This window comes from Atheta coriaria, unplaced genomic scaffold, assembly GCF_025399875.1.
Source record: "Atheta coriaria isolate IRGN ID8LTWV9N9 unplaced genomic scaffold, Caltech_Dcor_3.1 hic_scaffold_9_pilon, whole genome shotgun sequence".
Classification (NCBI taxonomy): domain Eukaryota; kingdom Metazoa; phylum Arthropoda; class Insecta; order Coleoptera; family Staphylinidae; genus Dalotia; species Dalotia coriaria.
Window position 1 is genome coordinate 13871017 of NW_027045451.1, and position 27805 is coordinate 13898821.

General features: G+C 36.1%; 2 protein-coding genes across 5 annotated transcripts; one reads left to right on the forward strand and one right to left on the reverse strand.

Annotated features, from left to right (window-relative positions):
- Positions 1-2130: 2130 nt before the first annotated feature.
- On the reverse strand, positions 2131-3868 carry LOC135797925 (high mobility group protein 20A). Its single transcript, XM_065310522.1, has 3 exons — positions 3728-3868; positions 3456-3664; positions 2131-3402 (listed from the first exon to the last, which is right to left on the reverse strand). The coding sequence occupies exons 2-3, from the start codon at positions 3652-3654 to the stop codon at positions 2654-2656; spliced, it is 948 nt and encodes a 315-aa protein (XP_065166594.1). The 5' UTR covers positions 3655-3664; positions 3728-3868; the 3' UTR covers positions 2131-2653.
- Positions 3869-4122: 254 nt separating this feature from the next.
- enc (R3H domain containing protein encore) lies at positions 4123-27637 on the forward strand. Of its 4 annotated transcripts, none has more exons than XM_065310510.1 (11): positions 4124-4929; positions 21816-22082; positions 22150-22804; positions 22865-23006; positions 23104-23452; positions 23508-23778; positions 23838-24559; positions 24613-25314; positions 25379-25562; positions 25721-25952; positions 26027-27637. In XM_065310510.1, the coding sequence occupies exons 2-11, from the start codon at positions 21954-21956 to the stop codon at positions 26031-26033; spliced, it is 3393 nt and encodes a 1130-aa protein (XP_065166582.1). In that variant the 5' UTR covers positions 4124-4929; positions 21816-21953; the 3' UTR covers positions 26034-27637. The 4 variants fall into 4 exon arrangements, with proteins under 4 accessions (XP_065166583.1, XP_065166582.1, XP_065166580.1 ...); XM_065310508.1 differs by having other exon boundaries at positions 4125-4929; positions 26078-27637; XM_065310509.1 differs by lacking the exon at positions 4124-4929 and adding an exon at positions 16945-17508 and having other exon boundaries at positions 26078-27637.
- Positions 27638-27805: the final 168 nt, after the last annotated feature.

Here is a 27805-nt window from a genome sequence, read left to right on the forward strand (position 1 = left end):
AGTTTTCATGCAGCTGGGGCTGTGTTTGGCACACACCCTGCGTCATGCCATCGCCTCGGAAACAACGCGACCTAGGTCAATTTCAACAATTATATTATAAGCCTTATTTGTAAATTGGAGTTTTATGTGTTTAAGGTAATAATTATAAGTGTATTAGTCCCACGTTAGTCAGAGTTTTTCATGTAATTGTATTCAGTTTACAGATTGCTTATCAACGCCTATACTTCATGACTTACTCATACAATTGATTAGTGGTCAAGAATTTACAGCCTACACATTGGCAAAGACCTCTTGGTATACATTGTGTTCCAGAATATTTTCTAAACGATAACAACACATCAAAATTAATATTAATTAAATTGCATAAAATATACATAACGTGTGCATAACCAATTTTATCTTACATCAGCGGTTTGCGTCAACGAAAAAATAAGGATCAGTTATGTAAAGTTATGGAACGGACGCATCGTAAACATTTTTCATTCATTCTTTGCTGTATCACTCATAACTAATCATAACTTACCCGTTAAGAGAGCTTAAATATTATATAGTTATAATAATTAAGTATTTTTTTATTACAAATTATGATATTTATATAACAAAATTTTACAATTAGCGTAGGTAGAAATATGTATTGCATTTAACACAAGCGTTGATTGTTTAATTCGCCGCAGGCGCGTGCGAATATAAATATTTCTTTTTACAGGCGCAAATCGGGATACCGCCCACAATTTTGACAATGCGTAATTTACGTAATAGGTGCAATATAAACAATGCGAGACACGCACGCCAGGCTGGCTGTCTCTGGAGTTATGGTGTGCGGACGGGTTTGCGTAACATTCTACTAGATACGATAGATTAGTATTATTATGACGTTAATTGTATTAAAATTATCACTAATTATGTTTATCAAATTTACAACACAACTGACACATATTGCACGTGTGGCTGACGCAATGGCAAACTAACATTGCAGTATACGTTAAAATAATGATTATTTTGTTTTTCAGAGTTACAAAATTTTGAAAATGTACCAAAACATAGAAGATTTTCTGTAGAACTTTGCCTTTTTGTAGCGACGGCGGATTCTCGTGTTATGTTTCCGTGGTTATTTTTTTTTAAATTTTTTGTTGCATTTCTTTCTTTCTGGTAGCTGCAGGCACCTCCACATTTAGCGAATGTTATTTGCGATGACCATATATGATTTTAACTAATATTTGGTAGTGTTCTAATACATGATAAGTTCTATACAACTGGCAATAATAAATAATTGAATTGACAATATTTTTACAAAAGAGTGCAAAGTTAATATGTGTATAACAGATGTACCGATGAGACCTCTAAAAGTCGAAATAGTTATCCACATCAGGTTTGACGAACACTTGCATTGATTTGCAATGGTTTTATTAATATGATATCGTTTAACAACGATAATTTAGGAAAGTTAAATTGTTTCCATATTAAAAAAATTATATCTCGGATACATGCTTGATAACATTGTTCAAATTTTCAGAACTTCTTAAAGATACAACAGAGCAACTTTCCTAAAATTTTGAGGCAAATTGAAGTTCGGAGAAAAAAATTCTAGTTACCTGAAAACAGCAATATTTTAAAATTTGTCCCATTTTGGGTGATTATAACTTTACTCAATCAAAAACTGCGAAGATTCAATTAAAATATACCCCAATAGGAGACATTAGCATTAGTGGTCGACCCTTAACTCCAAACACTGTACTAGTGTTTTACAAATTGGTGAAATTTAATCATAACAGTGTTGCTGTTAGAGGCTGTCAGCTAGGTTTAGACAAAGTATCTATTTTTTCTCAATCGTAGTGAGTCTACTGAGAAGAATGCCGTTTGGTAGGAGTCTTTGAGTCGTATAGAAGTTGAAATACAGATTGTGAATTAGTGAAAAATCGACTTTTACTATAATTCAAAAAATTCTCCAGCAGCCAGTTTTGATTATGACGAGCCCAAATTTTCAAGATCGTCGTCTTTTAAGGAGTACTTTTGAGGAAAAAATCGACATTAAAATTGCTGACATGAAGTTCGCACACTTTCGTCGAGAATTAATGGATCTGCCCATATACATATGCACACTTCCAATTACAGTAAAGCAAGCAAAAAACACTTGATCATACACGATTTATTTATTAAATTCTGATATTCACTAATACGATGTTACACATCAGTATAATTAATTAGTATGTAATTACTAGCCGCATAAGTAATACAAATTCATTGACATGTACGTGAGACCATAATAATCAAGAACAAAATTTGCGAAGCACAGCGAACCAAATTGTCTTCAATCGAGTCGCGTTATAATTGCAGAGGATGATTGATAACCAAATCAACATGCATGAAATAACATATCTAAACTGGCTTAAGTTAGATTTACTGATGGGTCGGATATTCACACATGAATATCTGTATAATCTCAGTGTTTAATGAACGCACTTAAGTATTACTTCTTTTTGACGTATTTTCGCTTTTTCATAGTAGTAGTAGACGCAGAGCCTGCTTGAGCCGGTTTCACTACAACCTTATTTTCAATGTCAGTACCAGAATCTATATTTGCACCACATTCTGCAGTCGGCTTCGCTAATGGTATTTCCTGAGCTGGCTGTTTCGAGTCAGCTTCGTTACTGTGTCATGCATTAAACTCTAATCTGCCAACAATTTCACGCACCGTAGCAAGCAAAGTCGCATCCTGTGCGCTATTTTCCAATAATTTTCCGTGTAGATTCATCATAAACCCGTCAATACTGACCACGGTAGGAACATCAGTAATTCCAGGCAATTTAACGCCGACAAATCCACTGACAAGGGTATTTCTCAGGTGGTCCAAGTGAATCTTGAGCTCATTACTGTTCTTCTTCTGAGAAGCAATCTCAGTCTCTAACTTCTCTATTCCAGTCTTCATATTTTCAATGTGTTTCTGTAAAATTGCATTTTGTTGCTCATAATCAGTGTTACTCTTCCTCAACTGTCTCAATTCGGCGTCTCTAGTCTTATTATGGTCTAGAAACTCTTCAGTAAAAATTGGAATGTCAAAGTTTGTTGGAAAATCGATATTATTATTGTTATTAGTTTGTTCTTTGATCACAGGAACTGGAGCTTGTTTAGTCTCCTCTTTAGCTGTCTCTTTAACTTTTTTCTCTTGTTGTTGACTCTCTTGCTGCTGGACAAATGCTTTATATGCATCTGTTTCTTTGTAGGCGTTATATTCGCGAGTATAGCGTTCACGGTCCACCTCTGCCGCATCAAGATACTGTTGTTTTTTCTCTACAGGTAAGTTGCTCCATTCTGAAGCCAATATCTTTGTTATTTCAGCAAAGGGCAAAGCTGGATTGGTCGCGCGAACTGCATCACGTCTATCATTCAAAAACCGTACATATCCTGCAATAGTAATGTATATATTTTTTGATCTCTTATTAAATTTCTGTAAATACCTGTTAGTGGATGTCGAGGTGCTGTACTGTCTTTGGGCTTCTTGCGTTTTTTGCCTTTGGGATTTTTTTGTTTCAACTGTGCATTATCAGAGCTATCTGGGGCTTTCTCATCATTTATTGGCTTATTTTGCGGCTTTTCTGGAGACGTTGTGCCATTCTGGACTTCTACAGGGGCCTGAATTGTTGTTCCATTTTCCATGATTATACTCCTTTAAACAAACAATTGTATGTAGATATAACAAAGTATGTTAATAAAAAATGGTTGTACTCACAATTCGTTTGAGAATCCGTGCAACTTCGAGTGATACTTGTTATATTTTTAATTGGCGTTGATTTGTTGTTTATTCTGAGGTTATTTTGTAATTGGCGCACAAGTTTCCCTTTTCAAACACAGGTGGCAATAATGAAACAGTTGTATAACGAGAAATAGTTTAATCAGTGGTTATAATATGCTAAATAATCTTACACAAAAGTTATAAATTTAAAATTAATAACAATTAAATTTTTAAAAATTATTAAACAGGATGTAATAAAGTAATAATTTTATTAGATCTTGTTTATTTATTCTTGTGCAGTGTTGTATTTTAGTTCAACTATTTGTCGCTTTATGCCGCTAATATCTGAAAATCAGCTGGTATCCAACTTCTCCTGGCTAGAAAGGTTCAAAACATGCTGTCGCACTTGGTTACATTGGGACAATCACGTAAGCTTTTTCATTTTACGAATACATTGGTGAGCGTAGTGAACGCAGCAAGTGGAAGGGTGGCAAGGATCGAGATGATAGGCAGCCACAGCACCGTGCGTTCATCCTGCATGCCTGCTCGGTGCTGTCCCCTGTGCCCGTGCTTGAGTGCATCTCAGAGTCAGCGCCTTGGCGCTCCAACCGACCGCGTTCCGGCGGGTGCCACACTTGCCAGTCGCTGATAGTGCGCTGCATGGCTGCATTGTCTCGACGAGTGCTCACCACCAACGGTCGGACAGGACACACGTCCAGCCGCAGCCACTATCTTGATCATCGAGATTCACTTATTTAACTAACGATCGGATTCAGACAACGCGGCGTGCTGAACAACGATGAAATAACCAAGTGAGGTAATCAGAAGTGGAAAACGGTGGGTAGCAGTGAGAAGCAGGCTTGTAATCAACTTAAAAATATACGTTTCCGAGAAAGGATATTATTACGTGTGAGAAGGATAGATCGTAATAATAACATTGCGAATTGATGGTAAATCTACATTTGATGAACACCCCACAGTATTGTTATGAAATAACGCAGAAAAACAAATGTTATTGAAGGCAACGCGCGTTCCCTAGGTGCATATCGTGCTGCAGCAGTGAGTTTTTCATTCTCCTCGCCCCACTTTTTCCTCACCGTCGCGCACATGAACAAGTGTGTGGGGCCGCCTTGTGCGAGTCCAGAGCGCTGAAAGTGTGCAGGAAATTTTGAAGGCATTGGCAACACTCCTAAAAATATGTAAGTTTTTATTCCGTTTATTATTCTTTTTTTTTAAATTTACGTCTTATACTGAATTTAGTTTGATTGCGAACACGGAAGCAGCGATTAACAACATTAATGTTGTGTCTTTTATGGAGTGTATTATGTAGAAAACTAAGTCTAAAGTTAGGTTAGTAAACATGACACAGTGCTGCCACAATGGCACCACCTAATACTCAATGTAATTTTTATTAGGTCATTGTAATGCAACTTCATTTCTGAAAATTGTGTACTAATATCTGTACTTGTTTCTTCCTGAATTCCGGCTTCTCTTAATTCTTTGTACGACATTCGAATCTTTTGCGTTCAGCGTGGTGGAATGAGGATTTTTATTCGTTTTTAAGACAGTGTGTAGTAGGTATACATCTGCTCAAAGCGGGCGACGTGGATTAGCAAAACGCGGCGTCTATTTTTTGGCACGCGAAGGATGTTTATTTTAAAGTTTATTAATGTTTCGCTTTTCGACGCGTGGACTTGCTTACATGTTCTGCAAGCAGTGATTTTCAATCAGTTTCCTAACCTAGAGTACATAAAATAGAGCTGAAATAAGTTTGTTCCACTGCTTAAATGTAAATAGAATCATATGATGGTATTTTCATGTTTCAAATGTGTGTGATTTTTGAATATTCAGAACGGCTGGTACTTTGTGATGTCATTTGGATTACGATTGGATCGGAGCATTGCTCGCATTATTCCTATTTATTTTTCAAGTTGTTACGTTGGCGCTACTACCACTTTTTCTCAATTTCCGCCTGTATGATGATCTTATGATGATGGAAAACTTTATAACTTATTATTTATACAGACAGAATACACATTCGGCACGTTTCCATGACAATAGTAGGCAAACACAAAACTATCATTTTCTTATAGTGCCAGTTATTTCATGGGTTTGAGACACAAAAAGTGATACTCTAAACATGGACAGCCAAGGTCGTGATTAAAGTATTTTAGTCACGGGGTGGAGCTTGCGCCTGCGCATTTGTCTACTATGCATAGTTAATATTTTTGTAAATATACCACTTTTATTCAAAATTGTTTCATGTATTTAACCAAAAAACGGTCCCATTAAATCTTACCAAAAAGTTAATTTTCAAATTTTATCTTTTATATACGTACCTATAATAAGTGCTTTGATAAGATTTGGACCCAGAAGTCAATCTTTGAAAGTATACTGCATTGGAGGGCGATTAATTCTATATCTTATACGGGTTGTGCTTTAAATACAACGCAAAGTAGCAACCAAAATAAAAAGTACGGATGGACCGTCGTTGTCGATTCGAATCACTCTTTTAAATCACATTATCGTAATTTAATGTTGTGTTAATATAGTCATTTACGTCAGCCTATCACCAGAAAATTTATTTAGTATTAATATTTGCATTTTCTATTTGAATTGTGAATCAAAACTAATTTCAAATTCCTATAATCATACACAAACGCAACAAAAATCATTAAAATCGTTCGAACCGTTTAAAATAGGTTCAATTACATACACATACCTGCGACTTTTATTGGATTCGATTAAATGGGAGCTTTGACACGTCATGTCGCATTATGTAAAACTCATTTTGTAACTCGTCCGCACGTGTTTCTCTCAATCTCGCGTGCGCTTATAACAGTGTTGAAATCTACTAAACTTTCCGCCGTTTCAAAGTCAACACAATTTTTACCAAATTTTCTATTTTTTTTCTTGGTGACCATGATGCTAACTATAATTTAATTTTTTGAACTTCCTATTTTTCCTGGATCAAGGTTTATTTCACTTGGTCGTACTTCCATCGTTCGACCACGGCTTTTATTGCTAAATTAACGGATTAAAACTACACGTGTAATTTACGTGAATATTTTGTATATAGTCGGCGGCGGAGAGGAGGATTTTGTTTTCTCGTAAGCAAAAAGCCAACAAAAAGTGTCTTACGGGAATAGAAATAGATGCACACCGAAAATAACACGCAAGAACACATATGTGCGGAGATCACGCTTCGTATGTGCAAAATTGCATGTAATTTGATGATTGATATTTCATTTGATAACATTTTAAAGATTTGTTTTGGAATTCAATAATTACCTACTCGTAGACATTTGTTAATTTTGTAATGAAATGTTTGGCAGCCAAACATTGGCTTACCTTTTGGCGTCCTTCAGTATGATGTAGTTTTGCTGATTATGATATTGTTTAACAGATGATTGATTTATATTGATCCGATTTAACTAGTATCCTTCAGTAAATTGACTTGTAAATTAACTTGTGACACATTGACACATAGATGTAATGAGTTATGTTAATTATACACTCAACCGCTCTCTTCTTCATTTACAAATCTATAGGCATTCTATTTTCTTATATGTAACGGAGTAAATTAAAAATTGGATTCACAATTCTTCTTTGACAAACTGTTCGTTTATTGACCTAGTTTCACGCGTTTGTTTCCATGTGCTGGCTGGCCTGCCGCATACGCATGTGTGGTTGGTCTTCATCCTGCTTTAGGGGTTGCGCTCCTGTTTGTTTTCCTGCCGAAATCGCACGCGCACCGCTCTCGCGCCCGGCCAAGTCGCCATGGCGACGGGCTGGAGACGACGCTCCAGGAATTGGGGCAGGTGCGCTCGCGGAAAAGCCACTGCACTCTATGCAGCGCTCTCCCTGCGCTCTCGTTATATCGTTTCGGTTTGGCATCGGGGTCGCGTTCTACTTCGGGTGCACTTTGTACCCGTTCAACGTCAACTCGCCAATTCTCGTAGCGGGTTCGTCCCAGTTGGAACTCCGGGAGACGAGCGACCTATGTTCGTCAGATGGGCGCGCTGGTTGCTAGAACTTCCATGGTGGCGCATACGTATGCGTGAAATCTCGGCGTAGACCCGCGCGGGATGAACGTGCAAAACCGGGTGAGAACGGTTCGTCGACCTCAATTTTCGTTCACCGAACGTTTTTATTACGGCGACCTAAATACAATCAAATATTTTATCATTGGTTTTAGAAATTACGCTTTTATCAATTTTGATGATTTATAGGCTAGGAAGACTTTTAAATGGAATAGGTTGACAATTATTCACGGAATATTTTTGGTTTTGAATTTCAACTATAGACTGTTAATAATATTTAAATATTGTGATATAAATATTATTTTCTTGTTATTACACTGCAATAAATTTTAAACAATTAAACTCTACGATTTTACAATTTGATAAATCTTTTTTACTTCAACACTGTTGAAACTTTATTTCATCTCTAAATTTTATTGAAATACCTAGAATTGGCTGATGACATTGTCAATTGTCATATTGTTATATATTTTTGTCGTTTCAGCACGTCTATGTTAATGTTGATCTTATATGTCCTTTTGCCACATATGAATCCACTGTGGAAGCAATGTACCTATATCTTCATAAAACTAATAATTAAATGAATTGTGTTATTTTGCATTGAATTTTGAAATCGCCAAACAAGATTATGTTAAAAGTCATTTACATTTAACATTTACATTTAGCGACATCAGTGCCATACGAAAAACGATTATTATTAAACTATTAATAATAAAGAAATATCCCAGGGCTCCTGGGTCTGCAATATTTTTCAGAAAGGAATGTGTAGGATAAGGTAGTACCCTCTAGCATATACCTACATAAATATCAACTATGAGAATATCAGAAAAATAACAAGGTTGTGTATCTACCTATTTTTGCACTTGATATCTAAAAATTGATACTGACTAGTTTTATAATTAAATTTGATCGAAATGAAAGTAGGTTGCAGTTTTGTGGTAAACTGCATTAAACTATTCTTGCTATCTCATAAAACCAATAACGATAAAAAAGCTTCTTAAATGTACCTATAATTAAATTTAATAGAATTTCTAATATATTGCGTATACCAATTACTCTTCCATCATAAACGCGTTGTGCTTTTAAAATATCTTCAGTATTTGAAAAATACAAATGTTAATTTTGGCTGATTTGCCAAATAAAATTAACGACTATCCACAAATAGTGTTTGCCGCAATCAGACGCTCATGCTTACCAGATTTTCCAGTGCTTATAGCTTGGCAATGAAAACATAAATAAATCTGTCGCTTTTAATGTCCGCATGCAATAATATCTGTTCAATCGGCATTAAATATATACACAATCTTTGAAATATTTTTGGAAATATTTTCATTCACCATATCATCGCAGTGCGCGCACTGATGATGCAATTGGTGTTTCCGTTTGATACGTTTTTAAAAATTTTATTACATCTACGTATGTTGTGTATTTATTCCCATTCGCAGCTTTTGGATTTTTTTATGTGTTGTTGACTGCATTTTTGGTTTCAAATTATCATGGGCGACATTACGGGAAAATTTAACTTATTAGGTATCGTGAAACGGTCAAAATTGTACTGTGTCACTTTTCTGTGAAAAATGTTGTTTTTTAAATATTTCAACTATTTCGATACGTATTGATATTGTATTTCTAGAAATGTTTCTCTTTGATTACTTTGACTTTTTGGCAAACATACTCAATTTTAAATGACTGAATTTTGAAAATTGTTACACATTCGTAAAGGGTGAATCACCTTATTCTTAAGAAAGCAATATGTAGGTATATCAAAGGAAATCCATTCTTTCTTCACCATAAAATTGTATGATAGCCAATACTACTGAAAATCATACTTTATCATACTCGCTTCATTAGTCCCATTACAATGTTTACAATGTTAATACTATTTAATTATGACTTTTTCTTTGTGTGCCCTGTTGTAAAAATTCTACTTAATAGAATCCTATTTTGCTTACCTACGATTTTTAAACTTTACATTTATACGGTGGGTTCGTTATTTATATAGATGAGAAATTTAGCTATATATAAAATTAACAGAAAACTGAAATTTTGGTGAGATGTTGACAACATCATTGTGAATGAAAGTTCAAAATTGCTACCTTATGGATAAAAAAGTTATTTAGACTAAAGATGCAAAATATTAGTTTAATGCGTTTTTCAATCAAACGACTTGTCTTATCAGAAAAATTGGATTGAAAAAATCACAGTGCCTAAGGTGGCATTCCATCATCAATAATATTTTCCTCGATTATTTTTTATTTTTTTTCTCTCCTTCAATTTTATATTGCAAACGGTCCTTAAAAATACCTCCAAGTTAAATAATTATTATAGTTTCTAAAAAATCCGTGATGGAAATTGGGCTTTATTTCGTGAAACTTTATAACTGTTTGTTTGACACTTTACGAAACGGATTTGCCGTCCTCTGATATTCTGCACTATCGCCACGAAAGCACCGTCAAAATTAACCAAAGTGTTATTATACGAATTCTAAAAAAAGGACTCCACAATCGTAATCAATAATCACTTTGGCAATAATCGTTTTGGCAACGCAATTAACAGATTTTATTTTTTTATATTAAGACTATTGCTACTTTGGTTTAAGTTCTGATTTCTATCTGATTTAAAACTGATTGTCTTATGAGGTTTTAGTAGGTATATCCTCAAAATGAATTATGGCCGTTTTTAATAATAAGGGAAAACTTAGGCAAGGTTAATGGGTAGCTGTAATGTATTTCGATTTAAGCTCTACGTTGGTATATCCGTATAGCCTTGATAAATCCGAACATTACTGGGACCTTGGCTTGATATTCGCACCAAAACCGCGAATAAAAGGGGAGCAAATCCTTGAAATGCATGGAATGACTGATTGCATTAGGTATTCTTAAGTCCTCATTTAAGAATATATAGAATAATAAGAATAGGGTTGCAACAATTTTGCATGTTTGCTTCTTGTCACACTTCGGACAGAAAAATCGATTTATTTTTATTTTTTTCTCGCAACGTCGCCAATCATCTACACTGCCTTTCGCTATTGTGCTTTCCCCCACTATTTCTGAGGTGCAAAGGGGGTCGGTTGGTGTAGTTGTGATGCAAAAAAATATGAACGGAAAACGAAAATGAGTAAATATTGCCAGTCAACACGCGAAGGTTAAACTGTCACTTTTACCCTCGACGTAGACATGCAATATCTTTGTCCTTATGGTCTTAATAGGTACCTACATGCGTGAACTTACCGAATTCAAATCGATTTGGATACAATCTTACTTTAAAATTTGCCTATGTGAACGCCTACTAAAGTACCTACGAGAATATATAAGATTTGTTCTCTTATGGACGATTTATGGCACACAGGAACAGAGGGTTCAAATAGGACGACAGACCAGAAATGAGGGTTTCGGAAATAGACGATAATTAGTTAAATAATTCTTTTTTAGATATAAATCGCAGATTGCATAATTTATCATAATAATACTTGTAATATCTAGGCCGTTCTACGTGGTGTTGCTATTTTAAACATGTTTCATCATTTTACCGCCTGCCTGCATTTTATTTACTGCATTAATTGCATAGCGTGCAAATCTTGCCCACAAATCGGCACCGAATGGGGTAGGTCGAAGCGACTTGGCGTTGAGGCCGCCAGGGAGCAATATGTCAACATGACGCACGTTTGGCAAATGCTGATTATGACGTCATTAACACGCTATGACTCAACCGAAGTGTTTCTTAAACTTTACGTCATTAATTTTACAAACTTTATAAAAGCGTTTTTAATGCTATTTGTATTGCACATTTTCATATTTTTATATCTTGCAAAGGGTCCTAGAATATTTCAGCTTTCTCGAAAAGCGCAAGTGACGTCATTGTATTCATTTGCTTTTATTTTGACCTTCAGTTGAATTCGTTTCTGGAACTGCATTGATTTATGTTTTTTTACTTCGTGTTTTTCAAGATTGTTAGATTGTATTCGGTTATTAGTTAGGTATAACGTTATATGGCATTCAAGAAAAAACACAGAAAGTAAAAACATTTTTTATTATAGAACCACTAATGGGGTGGTTGTGTGAATGAGGATGGAAGTGGGCGTTCGTATGACGTCAATCAGAAATGTTGACGTCCCTATGTAATTGTATTATATGTTTTTTTACTTCACGGTCATGGCACTTTCATACGATTATTTCATTCGAAGTTTGATTTTTTATTATATAACTTATTGCATATTTAACACAAATTGTATATTTTTCAACTATACTATTCCTAAAAGTCTCACCAGAATGTAGGGGAAAGTCGCTTAAGTCGTACCGTCACGTAAGTCGTACCTCGGTCTTTTCCCTAACTTGAAGGCACTTTATGCAACTTAAAATGCTGTATTCGGACAGCATGAAATCATACTAGAAACATATTCTTTAATCAGTTCCCGCCGAATCAGAATTGAGAAGTTATGCGCAAAAATAGTTTTGCTCCTCGTGCTCATCCAATTTCTCGTGGAGCTTGAAAGCATTGGTGGTCAGAAAAACCCCACTAAATATGTGTTGCATGTTAAATATTGGGTATACATCTATCCATGTATTGTTTTCTACATAGATTTTGTTAAATATTCCTTTTGATATATTGTTTAAGGTTGTTTTAAGCGGGAAGCACATGTTTGCTAACTCGTACCCCTTTGCGTTTTTTAAGTCGTACCTATAGAACATATGGGACTCAAGGTTTCAGCTGCGCCACGAGGCGGCGCTACGGTTGCGCGCCGAAGATACTTTACTAGCGTGATGAGAATAGGGAAGATAGTATGATTCAGTGCCTCAAATGCAAAATTTGGATGCATGACAAATGTGTTGGGGTGCCCAAACGAGTACAAAATACCTTGCAAATAAATACATTATTATTAAACTAATATATATTTTTATTTTGATATTACTTTGGCATAGGTACGACTTAGAGTATCGATGGTACGACTTAGGGTACCGGTTTGTTAAGTCGTACCGATCACATATTTTTGTTAAATTGATGTTATATTAAATATTTTGTGTGAATTATCTTTGAAAACTCTAAATTCTTTCAGTTTTCCAGTTCTGCTTGTATTAAGTTTGTAATAAAATATTCATATTGCATACATGCTCATATTGCAGCAATAAAATGCCACTAAAAAATTTATTATCCATGAAGGAAAAACCTCACTATGGAAAATCACCTGCTATTGCCATTGCAAGCTTGGTCCCAACATGAAAAATCACGATATGTGTGAAAGAAAAACTATTATGTCATAGAAATAGGTTACGAGTGTCAACCATCGGCACAGTCATCACGACGCGTCGATGAAAGTGATTCACCTTTTTCGCCTTAAACAAGCATTGCCGAGCTGTGCGCAGGGATGTAGTCAAAAGTCAAGGTTATAGGGTATAGCGCGCTCTTACCGCCTTTGGAAAAGACAAACACTTTACGCCGTTGCGTTTTATATTATGCTTGCTTTGCGATAGATCGGCATAGGTAGGAAATAAAACTTGAAAATTATGAGCCCTATAGGAGGAACTTAGATTCAACTGTGAAAGGGAGAAGCAAATAAGCAAAATATCATATTTTAGTAAGACTATTTTTTATAGAAGGTGTGTTTCGGTTGTAAACTGAGGATATAATAAATATAATTTGTAATAAGTGAGTCCTAGAAATGTTACATATGCGCACATGAGTTTATTTGTTTATTTGTGAATATTTATCTATTGAACTAATTATGATATATTTCGACATAGAGTTAGTTTTGATCGAAATTAATAGTTTGTTATATAAACGATTTGCAAAAAATCGTTTGTATTCACTAGTAGTAGTTATATCGTTCAAAATGAGGTGGTTTTGAAGTGCATTATTAGTATTTCTTAATTCTTGAAAATAAAATGGTGAATATTATTGGTGATGTTGACCCATTAGTAGTTCAAGGGATACGAAAGTAATGAGATTTTATTCAAATGAATGCAGACACGAGCTTCCGAATAAATAAGTTAGCATGTATTGCATCTTTAGAGTGCTGGAGGGTAAGGAATATCGATCATTACCAAATGTTTCAAAAATTGTAGTTGCTGTTTTTGTGAAAAGAACTTTATTTTGTTGCGCTATTGAAGCGAAACAAGAAATTTTGAGATATGGATATTGTGGTTCCCGGACATTTGCCCCCAAGACGATCGCTCACAGGACAACTGCTCACAGACAACTGCCCACAGTCATAACTGCGCACACGGACAATTGCTCACAGGGCTTTTGCTCACATTGACAATTGCTCACAGGACTTTTACTCACACGGACGATTGCGCACATAGACAATTGCTCACTATTTAATTTTTTTTATATTTATTAAAAAATAATGAATAATAATTATCAAATAATTTATATACAAATATATAACAATTAAGAGGCCTCGCTAGCACGCTAATAATGTTTCATTTTTCAAATACACTATTTGTTCATTCTATCTTAATTAATTAGCAATAAATATAACATTTTGAAGTTTCACTTCTAGTATACTCACACATAATTTTTAATAATTACGTAATTAAATAACTAATATATGAATAATTGTAAATTTGTCAATCTCCTTAAATATTGCATTATTATTCATTGTTATTTAATAAATATAAAAAAAATAAATAGTGAGCATTTGTCCGTGTGAGTAAAAGTCCTGTGAGCAATTGTCAATGTGAGCAAAAGCCCTGTGAGCAATTGTCCGTGTGCGCAGTTATGACTGTGGGCAGTTGTCTGTGAGCAGTTGTCCTGTGAGCGATCGTCTTGGGGGCAAATGTCCGGTCACGGGATATTGTTGCTGTTTGCCTAGAAACTATCAAACATCAAAAGTATTTATTTCAGTAAGAAATAGTAAATATAGATTTTTTTCACATGGCTGCATATTTCTTTAATTTCCCAATATTATTATAAGATTTCCGCGAAAACATGAACACGTGGATGCTGCACATCACCTAGGATTTAATGTGAGCTCGGCACGCTGTCTACCGTATACCGGGAAGCAGTTAACCAGAATGTTTTAACACCCTCGGGGAGCGATATTGCAGCAGGTATCTCTTTTACGAGTACGTATCATACCGGCTTAGGTTTTTACTTTCCTGACCTGGATCCCTGACTGAAGGAAATTCTAATGTTCTCAGTATTGCCAACCGAAATTCATGCTACGTTTGCTAAATTATTATTGGTGTAATCCTTGAATTGATGACCTTTTTCGCCGAATCTGAATGAACCGAATTCTGGTACTGTTCAGCATGCTTTTATTCAGTTACAACAATGCGGAAATTTTCGGAAATTATTATTCCATTCTTATTCGTGCAGAAGAATGCTATAGGTATAGATTTTTTCCATTTAAAACGTGGTGTAATACTGAAAATTTTTAAATTACAGAATGAAGAATTTTCAATTGTATTGATTTTCATGATTTCATATAGTTCCCATTTACTGCCCACTCACATGTGCAATCAATCATCGTTTTGTATCATTGCGACCCATTTAACGTTGATTAGCAAAATCTAATGGACTGTCATTTTCCTGCGAATATAGCTATATTCTAGGCAGATATATATTTTTAAATATTTCATATACCTGCCTACCTATCAATATATGTTTTCATGTTTTCCAGTTTGCTGTAATATTTTACGTCAACCTGAGCGATGTTATCGCTATCAATCAAAACATGTAACTTTCACTTCTCGGAAAGCACGATCAATGGTTCGATGAATCATCTTATTACAGCTGTTTAACGGAATATGTCAATATGTACCTATACATACCTAAATATATTAGTATATGTACTATATGTATAAGTTGGCCTTGATAAGTGACCTTGATCCTTATGTGACAGACAGTAGGGTGGGATAATGTTATTTTTCAGGAAGTGTATCGATTTGTCTTAGAATATTTGCGTTTGATTTTGGGCGGCGGAGCCCGGTGCTGGCCGTATGCTCGCTATAGCATAGCATAGCATAGGCTATTAGCCAGTTTTTTTCATCCAAACTTAGGCTTAAAACTATGAGCATATACACATTCCCTTTGGGTGGTTACTAGCCGATCCCAAAGGTGAAGAGACAACCAAGTAAAAGGGTGTTGCGACAACCAACGGTGTTGGTGAGGTTGCGGGTGCGTGCAGAGTATGTCTCGACCGTGATTTGAACCAGAAGGTCTGGGTGGTAAGAAACGACCGTGGCACTCGGCTGCTACACTCGCATTGCGATTTTGTTTACTTGATTACACATCTGTATATTGTAGGTAGGAAAACAAACGCCTGTGAGTCATTAATCGAAAGTTGGAACGCGGGTTTCGCCGCTTTTCCCTTCTCCTTTGCTCCGTAGGGGAGGGAAATGCTAACATGGCACGTGTTCGCGCCGCTTCGCGGTAATAATGGATTGCTGGAATTTTGCCAGAATGCAAAATCTACCATGTGTTTCAAATTTTTATTAATATAATTTAATACATGTTTTAGATTATCTAATTTGTCAATAATACATATTGTAAATATGGTAAGGACAAATAATACGCTAGATATTTCTACTTGTACACTTGCAACATAGGTTAATTAAAACAAATTGTCGTATAGAGTTTTAGTAATTATCACTAGTAAATTGATAGTTTTGTGATAATAATTGGAATTGTAATGTGTAGGTACACACTGTATAATTACACTTAGCAAAACTTTTAAAGGTGAGTTTCACATTCGGTGAATTCCAGAAATTCATTCTCTCGTATTCTGGCGCTTTCCTTCTTTTCCACTCTTTCCTACTGACCCGCAATTCTGCAAACAATGGAGAAAAGTAATTCATACCATTTTACTTTTACTATCATCCTTCTGTTCTGATATTTTCATATTCTCTTTAAGTTTCTTCCGGCACAGTTAATTTAGTGGCATCAGGTGATTTCGATTCTGTAAAACACGAAAACAAATGAACTCGACTTTCTGTATATGCTGGCCAATTCTTAGAATAATTCGTTAATGTTGAATATATGTATAACATTTTCCGATATTTAGTGTTTTGTGTGGGTATTGTGTGTGTGTGTTGGTAGGTAGGTCGAACGCTAACGCCCACGCGCTCGCCTGATCGCCATTCATACGTTCCGTTGGTGGGGTTGCGGCCAGTCAAGTTCAACACATGACATGCGAACATCAAGTACTTTTTATGGGCTGACGGTGGAGGTGGTAGATGGTGCCGATATGGATACACGGATGAACTTGGTTATATTTTATACGTGTGCGCAAGTTCGATTCGCGTTTGGGCATTAAGCGTTAAACTTTCGTCATCATCGTTGTTTCTGCCGCCACCACCACCAGCACCACCACTGACGGTTCCTACGTTCGCGCGTTTGTTATCTTCAGTCAGTCGGTTGGTCGCGGTTCACACGTTTGGTCCAGGTCCTTCCACCCTCTAACTTTCAATTTCTGTCGTCAGGAGTCGATGTGCGCGAGTTCAATTGTACAACGAAGAAGTATTAATTATACATGACTGTCATTTATTGACTTTTACTGTGAAAATTGTTTGGGAATATTAGCTGTATAGTTTGGCACGCCTTTGTGATAAAGTTGTTGGAAAGTGTTGAGGGGTGTCGAATTTAACAGTGATTAATGGGGTTTTAAGTTGAAGTTTTGATGAAATGAGAAAATTGAACATTTTCACCTAGATAAATATTAGATTTATAATTATAATTACAATGTGATTCAGCTGTGATAGTGTCGGAGTGAAAAGCATGAATTTGCTGAAAATTGTAAGTAGTTGCTTAATATAAAATAGCTACAAATAAATATTATTTGTTAGATTTTGATTACTGCCGTGTTAATTAGTTGCACTTTTATTTTTATTTATGTTAGGAGAGTTGAAGATGCCAAACGATACAACTGTTTCACCAGCTAAAATACCTACATCTTATTACGACATGACGTAGAAATTCTCGACTACCATGACGTATTTTTTTAAATTTATTTACATAAGTGTTGATTTGCATCTTTGGTTTTAATATTTGTATCAAGTTGAAAGATAAAACAATTTTTTTTATCTGCGTAATCAGTACTGCCTCAACTTTAAATATTTTTAGCGTGTTGTGATACAATTTATTTAGGCACTAGGTACCCACATTGTGTACTCGTATATTAACTCAGTCCATGCTGAACATGTGTTTTTTGGCGCCTATTCGATTAATGTCAAAAATAGAAATTATTTTTGACCAAATACTAATAATAATAACAGTTATCTAGTGGCATGGCTGCAGTGTAGGAGCGCGTATTAGTTTTACAACCATTCAAATGATGCGTTTTTGCCAGAACAATATTACCATAAGAATGCCATTGCCATATAGGTAACTAAATAATCAAAATATTAAATGCAGCTCTACACACAATACTAATTAATATGTAGAGGTTACTGAAACTTCCGTCTTATGCATCTATGAGTTCTGCGAAATTGATGCATCCGATTGGCGTGAAGCGCTCCACGCGTTTGAACCCGGTGGTGGCACATTTCGAATATAGGGCAATGTACCAGATCGATATAAGCCGAACGCACAACCCCGACCGCTGCAGCGTTCGTGCCTCGACGGTCGCCGGCACGTGCATGTACTATCGTCTTGCTTATTTGCGCATATACGAAGCTCCCTGATAAACGCCGGCAATTAATTGCGAAACTTTGATTAATTATTTTTGTAAAATCAGCAATTCCAGATATAGGTATTTGTTAAGTGAATTATTAACTATGCACAATAATCGTCAATTTAAAATATACTTGGACTCTTCTTACAATGGTGTCATACTCCTCGTAATTTACTGGGGCCCTTTAATCATTATTTTCAATTCGGTTGACATTGTTGAGTCCATTCGGAGTTTCCTAATTTTATGTGTTCGATGACTGGAAGGATGAGACAGACGTTCCGTTTGCCACTTAATTTTGGCACACTTGCCTTTCCAAACTTAGTGTTTTAACAAATCTTTATGCTTATATGAAATATACCTACATATGCAATCTTTTTAAAAACGGCGGCATACTGCGTTCACGTATGGGATTCCTAAGAGGAATTTCCGAGATATTGACATTTTTAGCCTCAACAAAGAAAAACTAAATTTTAAATTTGGTGTATCGATGCGTCAGTATCATATACCTACCTACCTACCTTGCTGGTGCAATTTAATTAAATTTTTTTAACGATGAATACGCTTGTTTTTGGGTGAAGTCATAAAAAGCAGCGTTGGAAAATATACTGTATTAAAGTGCAATTAATTTTCCATTATAGATACATAGTGACTTTTAATGATTTAAATCTTTTGAAAATTTAAGGCGATTTGTGCACTGAGCTAGTCTTGATATGAATACGTTTGCTTCTAGGCACTATGATAATGACGGGCGCATGGAAGGGGTACAAAACATTCATTAAAATAAAATTTTAGTTAATAGTTGCAAGCTCCTACAATATTTCAAAAATAAAATAAATAATTATATACAACCCGCTAACAGAGACTTTAAAATAAAACAGGCCCTGTGCTGTTCTATTTTATCAAAAACAAAAGAAATTGACCATGCTTATAATGTGGGAGAACCGTATTTGTATTCGGTAGATCAGAGGTGGGCAAAAGTCGGCCCTTTCAGTAGTTTTATCCGGGTCGCAGGAAAATATTTTTTCTTTTCAGTTTAATTCAATAATTAATGTACTGATTGCTCCAATCAAAGTTGATACAATAAGTGTGATATCTACTCAGTTTAAGATTTATATAAGAAATGTCCTGACCATCCAGTATGTGCATTAGGTGCGCCTTTGAATGAATGGATTCCTTGTTTGCGCACCTTACTTAAATATCAGATCGTATCGGAATCAAGAGGGTAGAGGTTTAGAACAGTTAAAAGTTATCGAAAATGAATTTTGAGAGCGATAGCTGGTTAGATGGACTGTGATCATATTTTGCATATCCGTACTTTTCATTGTAACTATTATAACATTGTTTAATATTTCAAAAATAGTGCATACGGCCTGCAGATACTCCCGAAAAAATAATTTGCTCCGCGTTTAAAACTATTTCCCCACCCCTGCCCTACATGATGCATTGATTTTTCATTATGAAGAATGTACCTACTTATTGTGAAGGAGGCAGTTTTGAATATGATTATTGCCAAGAAGATTACCACCAAAAGTAATAAAAATTATTAGGGCTTCACACGAGACGAGAGTAGACGAGAGTATCGAAAATCTCGTCTCGGTCTCATATCAATTTCCAAAAAATTAAGTCTTCGTCTTGTCTTGTTACTAGTTTTCATGTCTCATCTCGCTTAATTCTAAATATTAATATAAACTACATAACAAATATTGATAAATAATTTTTTGAAGTTATATCTATTGTGCTCTTATACAAAAATATTTTTCATTTTACATTGCATACAATGTCAAAAAATCATATTCGGTTTGTCGTGTTTTTTTTGAATTTACAATAAAATATTTCCTAGATTATCACCAGATTTTATATATTGTAAAAGAATTTTTTTTGTAGAACTTTTCCTATTTTTTTAATAAAAACTTATTAAAATAATTAAACGAGACTCTTAGGTGCCAGTGGTCTCGGTATCGTCCATAACATTTTCTCGCTTTTCTGAGACGAGGACGTGACGAGAGAAATCTCGCTGCCCTAAAAATAATATATTCGTATGTCCATTCGAAGTTTTCTGATTTTATATTATTTTATATTTAAAAGACTATCTTTTATTATATAAAGTAGCCAAAAAATGAGCACGTTTGCCAGGATGCACATTTACTTTTTCTTTTTAAAGTTTCACATTTTTATGTCAAATTTTCCATTACTTTGAATGCTTAAATACGCACAGGTGCCCCGAACGAACCTTATATGCCTATAATTTTCATTATTTATTGTGTAAAATGTTAAAATTTCTTGGAAATTGGTGTGTCACTGGTTTTGCTTATTTATTTATAAATACAAGTCTCGTGTTGATGGGCCATTAGAAAATGAATGCAGCACTTGCCACGCGATTCACCTGCACTTTTGTTTATCAACGCGGATCAAAAACTTAAAATACGTATGTTACTTGTTATAAATAGCAACAAATTTGCATGCAAAGTAATTGTGTTTTTTTTTGTTACTTCCGTTTGCGATTCTGTGGCCATATTTATTTTCATATTGATTCAGCGTGTTGGCGCTCTGTTCGTGCTAAATATGTAATGCCGTTAAATCTCTACCAGGATCGCGCGCACGAATCGCAACAGAATTAAAACGCGCCCCGAAATTAGCTAACAGAAAAGCGTGCGTGAATCCCAAGCTAAACAGAGATGACAATACACGCTAAAGGGTAAATCAAATGTCACGATTTACGTCACTTGTTAGTATACAAGTTGGTCTCGTCGGGAAAAAATATTAGTCTCTAAAGATATTTACAATTTTTATTCAGCTTTACACATTTGGTTTATTTATTATACTAATTCTAATATTTTCTTTAATTTTTTTTGTTCATCAATTCATCTAAACTTATTCTTAAGTTTTTCTAGCTACGATTCGATAAACTTTTTATTGAATTTCCATCAAGACACTCCCACTTTCATTCGCCCTTGTTTCTTATTCCACGATTAATGAAATGAAAGACTCGCCTTGAGTTTGGTTGGCGTGAGCTCAATTAATTTTCTCGCACAGCCGAAGTAAAACAATAAACAAATGACGTAGGTGGATAAGGAAAATTAACCAAATCAAAGGAGTTCACTCACAATGGACTCTAACACGAGAAAGGCTTAATAGGAAATACTAGGTGGAATAAAAAATGATAAGATAGTCTGATGGAAATTTGCGGGTTTTGTGGCCTTGTCTCTTGCCTATAGGTAATTGATTGCCGCAACATTGAACGATCATGAACGATAAAATGTACGAAATTAGATTTTCACAATCAGGTTTCGCGTGATTACTTGACCGTGAACGATAAAATTATCATAGTGTTGGCGTAGTGTTGGATAGGGCTGTAAATCAAATGTCTTTGAAATGTCACCTGTTAATAGCTATAAATGATTATTATATGAAACTACTTTCTTTTTTCCAGATTCTAATTCATTATTAAATTTTATAATAACATTAATTACAAAACTTTGGGGTCCTGGAATTTAATGGAACGACGTCATTTTGATAGCGCAGAGGGAGTTGGCAGGGAGTCATTGCAGTGTTAATCATCCAAAGGAAGATGCAAGAACGCGCCGTCAGCACGCAGACGAACACCTGCATCAACACTAGTATGGAATCCGCTGATAGCGTCGACATTGATGATTCTTCCGATTTACAACAAGAACAATCTTCAAGAAGTCGTAATTCTGTAAATATATTTTTGAAATTTTGATTGTTAAATAATATAAACTTATTATGTTTTATTAATTTCATAGAATAACAAATTGAAAGTTCTCGTTCGAAGTCACGCAATGCGTGAAGCATCACCATCGCCACCGCGCGACCCCCAATCTCCCAACGCTACCACTGCCCACTATCACCACCACAACCACTACCAACCAATTCAGACGCAACATCAACAATCATCGTCTCAACAAATGCACCAGCCGAATACGCCGGTCTCGTCGCCTTGCATTAAACTGACGCCGTCGTCAGACAGTCATCCATCTTCTCCAACGCGAACACTTCATGTGCTGAGTCCTAGTTCGTCTCCAACAAGCACTCTGGTCGCATCTCCGTCTCCTACACGTCTCGTTGACCAATCCGAATTTACCCTGCAAGAAGCAACTTATACTACAGCAGATGTAGGTCACCGCTGTACGAAAACCAACAAGCACTCGCGAAAAAAGAACCACTATGAGCGAGACGATGAACATCGAAGTAACGGTGCTATTGGCGGAAATGTTGGGATGAAATGCGAATGCCAGTCAAATCTCACTTTGAATAATAACAATTTACATAATAATAACAATAACAACACCCTGACAGTTAATAATCGATTCGGAAATTCTGGAAATGGACGGGGTAAATTGCGACAGCAGAGTTCTTCATTGGGCAGTTTTGATGGTAGTTCACCTAGTCTCTCCAGAGGTAGCTAAGGTTTATTATAATTATTTTATGTGGTATTTACAATTATTTGTTTTGCCATAGATAACAGCAGTGAGCAGTACACTGACACAACTGGAGCCGATCTGGAAATTTTCATTCCTGAAACTTTGAATCGCAATCAAAAGGATCGAAATCTTATGCTACGTATTGAAGAAGAACTTGTCCAACTAGCCAAAGATGATGGGTATAAATAATTATTTTGCTTCAATTGTTTAAATTATTGTTGTATATAATTGCTAATTTGACTGCTAAAATTTTTGCTTTTTATTGTGTACTTTTAGTCAAACACATTTCAAATTTCCCCCAATGTCGAGTTACCAGCGTATGCTGGTGCACCGTTGCGCGGCGTACTTTGGCATGGAACACAATATAGAGTCGACTGGCAAATGCGTTGTAGTGAACAAGACGAAAAATACACGCATACCCGACGTGGAGTTCAAGTTTCACATCAAGGAGGAGTATAACGAGGAACCACGACGCTCGATCCTTAAACGCGATAGTAACAGCATCGAAGACTACAACTTTAAGAGTCCCGATCGTCAATACAGCCTGGAGAGTCGAAGGAGTAAAAGCTTCGAAGAGCGAGAGGAGGAATACGAGAAAGCTAAACGTAGAATATTTAATAAAGGGGTTAGTTAGTGTTAACATTGCAAGAAATATAAAACAATGTGCGATTAATTTTTAGAATCACGATTGTAGTGCCGACGATATTGTTTGGGCTGAAGAAATTGCATGGTCTAACAACGATCACGAATCCAAATATCGGCTACATAATGATTGTCATCATCCCAGATCATCGAGATTGCTCAAAGTGCAGAGTGAGGATCCAGGCGAAGAAACTATGAGGCCCTGCGTAGCCAAATCGTACAGTTTTGGTGGTTACGGCGGCTCTTTAGCTCGAGGTGATTCGATGATGTCAACACACAGTGCAGGACCGCGATTACTCTCGAAACAAGGTATGTTTAATGCGTGCAATTGATATGTTGCGATTTGCAATGGTTTGGTTTGGTGTTAGATTCTTCGGCCAGCAGTGTCTCGTGGCACTTAAGTCCATCGAGTTCCGGGTACAAAACCCAGTCTCAGCGCTCCGAGTCTATCACGCCGTCGCCTACATCGACGCCGTTTTATTCCTCGAATGACTCATCGTCGATCCGTCAGGACTCTACAGCAACGAACGCCAGCGACATTCCATTACAGAACGACGACGATAATCAGCAAGTCGTCTGGGCAGTGACGAATATTCAAAGTGTTCCGAAAGGCAGCGTCATCATCAATCCGCAAACTGGTCAACCCATTAAAAATCATGATGGTACTTTGTACCACCACGATCCGAATAATCCATTGCCGGAACTGCCACCGCTGCCCGACGCTACAATAACGAATAATGGCAATACCACAGCCCATGTGAGTGCTAAGCCACCAATGTCTCCAGTGAAAAGTAAAAAAGATCGCCCGCCCTCACCAAAGAAGCGAAATTCGCCAATTAAAAAGACGAATAGTGCCACTAGTCCTAGTTTACCGTACACGCCACCTCCACATCCATTATCTTTGCCTACTATACCCCAAATGCCGGTCGCCACGCAGTTAATACAAAGCAAAAATTTTCCGGGCTATGCTGAGCATAATCCTGCACCGCTAATGCAAAATCAGTATTACGGGGGGACTTATGATTACGCCCCGCCTTGCATCGTGTACGCACCGTACGGGCAGGTTCCCGTCGGTTATGACACTCGAATTGTAAGTATATGCATATAAATATAAATGGGATAAAAATTATTCCTGTTTGATAGGATACAACACCGTTGCAAGAACTTACTCATCCGTATTACGTCGATCCAACTACCTATCAATCGGCACCTGCTGCAGCAGCTGGTGTTTGGTCGCAAACACAGTACGTCTATCCCAACGCTGCTCCTCGGTTTGCTGTGCAACCGATGCAGCAACCAGGAACCACAACTTTTATTGCGTCGTATCATGCCGGTCAAACGACGAGCGGGTTTGTTCCACAACAAGCGCAACCAACATCGGGGGCCAGTTCTGAAATGATACCAGTCTATTCTCCGCAGTCACTGATTTATCCCACTGCACAGACTTCAGTCTTTCCCAATCAGAACATGATATACGCTGCCGCTCCACCACCATCTGGTGGTACATTTGCCAATACTGTGTTTACGGCGCCTCCGCCATCCACTGCAGTTGCGCAACATAATATGACATATCCCGTCAACGTACTCACTCCAGAAGTACTTTATCCTATGGAACAGATGGTGCAAGGTGTTGCGCAGTTGCATCTTAGCGCCGCTAAAGATGAGCGTCGAATGACGCCCAAAGGAAAGGGAAGGAGTCAAAGTAGCACGGAAGCAAGTTCCCCAGCCACTGCTGTTATGACTTTTCCGGGAGCACTTTATCACCGACAGAATTCTGAGACGCCGCCCAGCTTGCCACCTACACCTGGCTATGGAGGTTCATTTCCGCCCGTGTTTTTAAGACAAGTTAGCATGTCAAATTATTTAATTCCATTCAATTTTCATTCATTTCGATGAATTGTATGTGCAGATGAGTAACGTGAGAGCAAGTCCTCCGGTGCAAAGCAGGGCGAGTCGATCCCCTACGCCTGTTACGCCAACAATGCCGCTGCCTCCCATGGCACTGCCAGGGCCAGATATGATAATGGGTGATTCGCGGCACAGGTATTCGATGCCACCTGTTGTATATCAAACAATGCCTTATTCAATTCCAAGTAAGTTTTTTTTGTGAACTTGCGTACATGGCTATCTATCACGATATGTGCATGGAAAATGCTAAACATTGCCCCCGATAAGTTTGGTTATATTTGTTCATAGCCTATTTTTTCTCCTATTCCAAATTCCAAAAAATATAGGATATTCTTGATGATAGGTGACAGTAGAATAATAGCGGGTCGGGGTCAGCCAAACTCCTTCAGGCAGCAGTCGCCTCGCCCGCCACCCAATCTCTCCCACCCGCCACACCGTCAGCAAGTTCAGTCGCAAAACCACCAGGCGGCTGTAAATAACAGCAACTCGAATAGCAATAGTCACGTCTGTGGCGTACCGCAATACAATCAGCACGCGCCTCCAGCGAATGACAAATTCAAAAACAGAAAAAATCGGTAAGTTATTACCTTGATTTAATCTTGCCATTCAAATGAAACACATTATTTTCATAAATATGAATTTATTGCAGTTTATAACCATCTAAACTATTATACATTATGTGTATCTTATGGGATTCTAGGAGCAACAAAGCGACGAATCTGCAATACACCAACAAGAAATCTACTTAACTCCTCGAAACCAAAACAACAAAGGGATACATAAATCAACTTATTTAATTAACCAACCAAAAAATAGATGAAACTTTCACGATATTATATACTTAAAAACATCTTAATGTTCTGTGACCAAAAAGATTGATCACAGAATTTGCGACTACACATGTAGGAACTAGCTGAACCATTAAAATTATTGTTGTAATAATATTTACATCGTTCAACTAAGTTTGTTTCGGTTTTCGTTCATTTTAAATTTTAACGTGTTAAAAACGACCATATTACTGAAAATATGCAGATAACACAGGGCAAGCGATTCAGAATCTAACAGCTAATTTTATCTCTGTTTTTATTTAATTTATTTTTATTTTATTTTTGTTTTTCACAACTAATAAGAAAATACTGAAACTAGGAAGATGGATTTACTAAGCACAATATAGCGACAATTGTTGATACAAATATTCAAAGTTTATTGTTACATGGTTCATTTAGACAAAGTTTTTGTGCCATATTTTATTTTAACTGATAAATACTCAAAGAAATATTATTTAACGTATGTACTTAGTAATTTTTAAGCACAATTTGAGTTAACATAAAAAGTCAGCTTTACTTGAGGATATATTCTGTATTTTTGTTTCTCATATTAACATTATCGTTTCGGGCACAAAATGATACTATTTGCAAATTAACTATGTAATTAATATTTCCATTTAACTATATTTTATATCGTCTAAATATTTTTATAAACAGTGAGATTATATTTAAATATTACGATTATATTATACAAACGACAGGGAAAATATGACGGCAATGTGCAACCAAGGAAAACAAAATTAGTACTAGCGGGGCTAGAAACTATTGTAAGATTTTGTTTATAACCTAACCTGATGATATGGAATGATACATCAAGAATCATTAACGAACAAACAATTAATTCTAAGCTATAACCTAACAATTGTAATAACGTTGTTAAAGTTTTTCGATATTTTCTGTTTGTTGTTGACCTTAGCTGTTTGTTACACTTGCAATGTTTTACATGGGTTGGCACAGCGCGACATGTTTTTGTCCTATACGACAATAGATGGCATAGCTTAACAATTTTTCCAAAAGCGCAGGCGGAACTAAAGAGACCCGAAATCTAATTTCCATCCACCGATAAATTAAAGACATCTTTGAAGAACAAAACATACGAGACAATGGCCGTCAATTAAGATTAAAGCTAAAGAGCACCGAATCGATTTCTACAATGCTGGTTGACGATGCAAGTTGGTTTCTTCTTACGTCAAACTACAAACTAAAATGATTATTAAATAACGACTACGATTAGCAATCTAGTTACCTTTGTATTTCATACTTGAATTTATTTTTCATTTATATTTTCAATTAACTTTATAAACGAGACGTGCGGTCATCAATTCCTTAATTTCAATATCCTCAGTGTTACTCATTTGTTCTTTGAATTCACCTTTTATCAGATGCAATTAGTCATTTTTGAGATGAGATAATAAAGAAAATTATCGATGAAATGGTATTCACTTTAACCTGGAAATTCCTGGTATTTAAATGAATTTAGCGAGGAATGTGAGTATTTCTATGTAAATTTTATGTTTGTTGAAATTGTATCATTTTATTTCTGCAGGAAATTTATCAAATGTAAATGAATATAAAATTTTATCTTGATTTAACTACAAATG

Coding starts and splice junctions, on each gene's coding strand:
- enc (XM_065310508.1), top strand. CDS start 21,954: ATGCAAGAACGCGCCGTCAGCACGCAGACGAACACCTGCATCAACACT. Junction 24,560..24,612: donor TCGGTTATGACACTCGAATT/GTAAGTATATGC, acceptor CCTGTTTGATAG/GATACAACACCGTTGCAAGA. Junction 25,315..25,378: donor CGCCCGTGTTTTTAAGACAA/GTTAGCATGTCA, acceptor TTGTATGTGCAG/ATGAGTAACGTGAGAGCAAG.
- LOC135797925 (XM_065310522.1), bottom strand. CDS start 3,654: ATGGAAAATGGAACAACAATTCAGGCCCCTGTAGAAGTCCAGAATGGC. Junction 3,403..3,455: donor ACCTCGACATCCACTAACAG/GTATTTACAGAA, acceptor TTACTATTGCAG/GATATGTACGGTTTTTGAAT.